The sequence below is a fragment of the Medicago truncatula genome, chromosome 7, assembly GCF_003473485.1.
Source record: "Medicago truncatula cultivar Jemalong A17 chromosome 7, MtrunA17r5.0-ANR, whole genome shotgun sequence".
Taxonomy (NCBI): Eukaryota; Viridiplantae; Streptophyta; class Magnoliopsida; order Fabales; family Fabaceae; genus Medicago; species Medicago truncatula.
In genome coordinates, this window is record NC_053048.1 from 39,479,996 (window position 1) to 39,483,368 (window position 3,373).

The 3,373-nt window shown below is 31.3% G+C and overlaps 1 protein-coding gene across 1 annotated transcript; it reads left to right on the forward strand.

Moving 5' to 3' along the window:
- The first annotated feature begins 571 nt into the window (after window positions 1–571).
- Window positions 572–2,412, forward strand: LOC11439526 (xyloglucan endotransglucosylase/hydrolase 1). The gene is made up of 4 exons (XM_003624502.3): window positions 572–844; window positions 990–1,090; window positions 1,174–1,367; window positions 1,730–2,412. Exons 1-4 carry the CDS (start codon window positions 658–660, stop codon window positions 2,127–2,129), a joined length of 882 nt encoding a protein of 293 aa, XP_003624550.1. The 5' UTR covers window positions 572–657; the 3' UTR covers window positions 2,130–2,412.
- Window positions 2,413–3,373: the final 961 nt, after the last annotated feature.

Here is a 3,373-nt window from a genome sequence, read left to right on the forward strand (position 1 = left end):
TATTGTATCTTGTTTTAGAACTTTTTTTAATAAAACAAATTATTCAAGTTAGATATACATATATGTATTTTGATTTTCATTTTAGACAATCTATAAATTAATTAATATATATGTAGCAGTGTCGTATCAGAAGTCTGTCTCAGAGTCGGTGCTTTAGAGTTTAATTTTATTGTTCAACTCATTTTTACGAATATATTTTTAAACATAATTTTTTTATTCAACTTACATTTAATTAAAATCAATTTTTACAAAATTAATTTTGTCACCATATAACCAATACCAAACATATACAAAGTGACTCACAATTACATTGTAAAAAGTATTCCAATATTCACAATTTTATTGTCAAAATATTGTACTCTAATTGAGAAATGATGGATGATTAGCTAATGCCTAATTAGCAGAGAAGATTGAAGAATAATAAACGCGTAACAGGGTCCCAATATAAGTTGGTTCCAACACTAAAATCGTAACAAAGCCTAATACATGATTTATGCCTCCCACCACCCTCCAAGAAAAATTATTAAAAGAAGAAGATAAGTATAAAGAAAGAGAGAGGAACATGGGGTCTTATAACCCTTTTTACCCATGGTCTTAGCCTATATATACCCAAGTCTTAGCCACAAACTTTTCACAACTTAAAAACAACACACCAAAATGAGTTCTTCATTTTGGTCTTTATGTTTGATCTTAGCATCACTAGTTTCTTCTTCACTCTGTGCTCCTCCAAGGAAGCCAGTTGATGTACCATTTGGAAGAAACTATTACCCCACTTGGGCTTTTGATCATATCAAATACTTCAATGGTGGTTCTGAGATTCAACTTCATCTTGACAAGTACACTGGTTAGTGCTTAACAAACTTCAATACTTTCCTATTTAGGCCATGTTTGTATAAATAACTTAATATGTAGCTTATAATGTAAGTGTTTCTTACTCTTAAACTTATTACTTACTATATTGGTCATTTTTCTAACTTCTTTTTGTATAGGTACTGGTTTTCAGTCCAAAGGTTCATACTTGTTTGGTCATTTCAGTATGAACATTAAGATGGTTCCTGGTGATTCAGCTGGCACAGTCACTGCTTTCTATGTATGTACAAAAACAATTAAGGTTTTCAATTTTGTTTCTATTTTTAGTAAGTTTTTGTAATAATCTTTGTTGGTATTTTGCAGCTATCTTCACAAAATGCTGAACATGATGAAATAGATTTTGAGTTCTTGGGGAACAGAACAGGACAACCTTACATTTTACAAACAAATGTGTTCACTGGTGGACAAGGTAACAAAGAACAAAGGATCTTTCTTTGGTTTGATCCTACAAAGGAGTTTCACAGATACTCTATTCTATGGAACATGTACCAGATTGTGTAAGTACTTCTTAGACAATCTTGCATACTCTTTTCACCATTCCATTACACACCCCTAAAATCTAGTTCCTTGTTAGATTTATAAAGTGCATCTTGAAAATTACTCATGAGTTTGATGAAAAACTAGTCTCATCCTGATTTTGTTGAAAGTAAGAACTAGTTTTTGTCAAAATGAAAATAAAAAAGTACTTAAATGAGTATTTTTTCAATGCTTAATATCACTATTCTTGATAAAATACTTTTTTTTTTTTTTTATAAGATATAGTATAGTGTAAAAATGTAACAAAGAAATCAATCAAAAACCTTAATATTACGGTCCAAATTTCAGTAACTAATTTATTTTAACTATGATGGTTTTGCAGGTTTTTTGTAGATGATGTACCAATCAGGGTGTTCAAGAACAGCAAGGACTTAGGAGTGAAATTTCCATTTGACCAACCAATGAAAATTTACAACAGTTTATGGAATGCAGATGATTGGGCCACAAGGGGTGGATTAGAAAAAACTGATTGGTCAAAAGCACCATTCATAGCAGGTTACAAAAGTTTCCACATTGATGGTTGTGAATCATCTGTTAATGCAAAGTTTTGTGCAACACAAGGTAAAAGATGGTGGGATCAACCTGAATTTCGTGATCTTGATGCTGCTCAATGGCGTAGACTAAGATGGGTGCGCCAAAAATACACCATTTATAACTATTGCACCGATAGGAAACGTTTGCCTCAAATTCCACCTGAATGCAAAAGAGACCGTGACATATAAATTTTCATCATATGATATGATATGATACTTTATTTGTATTATTTGCTATCTTATATGCTTCCAACACCATGTCACATTGTTGTCACGCATTCAAGACAATTTCATATCTAATATTTCCTTGTATTAGACATATATCATTATCATTATTTATTGCCACTATTGTTCCATCGAGTTCTGTATATTGAGAAGAAGTGAAGTTATGTATTTGTAATTTTAATTTTATTTATTTTATTCGGCTGTGCTAATAATGGCAAGTGCTAAAGAACCAGTTGTAATTTGCATAGGTCTGTGTTGTTTTTTTGAATTTGTAGATCTGTGTTCTGATCCAATGGTCCCATAGTAGAAAGTGGTGATGTGTTGTTGTTGAAAATTGGGACAAAAAAGACACTAGACCTTTAAACGTGGCTCCACTGAGCACTAGGCATGTGAACTGCATAGGAGCAGTTGCACAGAGAGTAATTTTCATGGCACATAATAAATATCACAATTTAATAGTAATATTTAGGCTTCAATCTTAGGTCGATTTTAGAGCTTTATTATTCGAAGTTTTTGGCTTTGGCACGTGTGTTCATGTGTTTTAATGTGCCTAATGTCTTAAAGAAAGCATGTAGTTTGTTAATGTAGCATAACATGGTTGGATCATGGATATTGATGATAATAATGAAATTAGATTAGTTATTAATTTGACAGGTACCATACTGCCAATGCCAATGTCTTGCATTGTTTCAAGCCGTAATGGACGGTTTGAAGAGCTCAAAAGTGCCAATGTGATTAACAGAACATTTCATATGGATCTATATTTGAACTTCTACATCATTTAGGTGAAAATTCAAATTGAAACAAATACAAAGGTTCTAAAGAAAATAGATAAATAAAGTACATAAATAATATAAACGAAATCGTTGTAGAATATGATCAAATTTTGTTTGTTTGTCAAAGAATATGATCAATTGTTTCTATGTGTTTAAGGATAAAGTTGCTATTGTAGTTATCCAATTATTCAAGTCTTAAATTTACATTTAAAGTGTTTAAATATTGTTGGTACTACAGTTTACAAGTTAGTAGCAATATGAGCCATATATGGTATGACCCATACTCAACAAACTTCTACCTTACCTAGGTGAGAATTCAAATATCATTAAAGCTGGTAACTAAAATTTGGTTTGGTGGACATACATACCTTCTTTTAGAAGATTTATCAATGGTCTATAAGCTGGTTAAGTAGTTGCAGCTAAGTAATATTG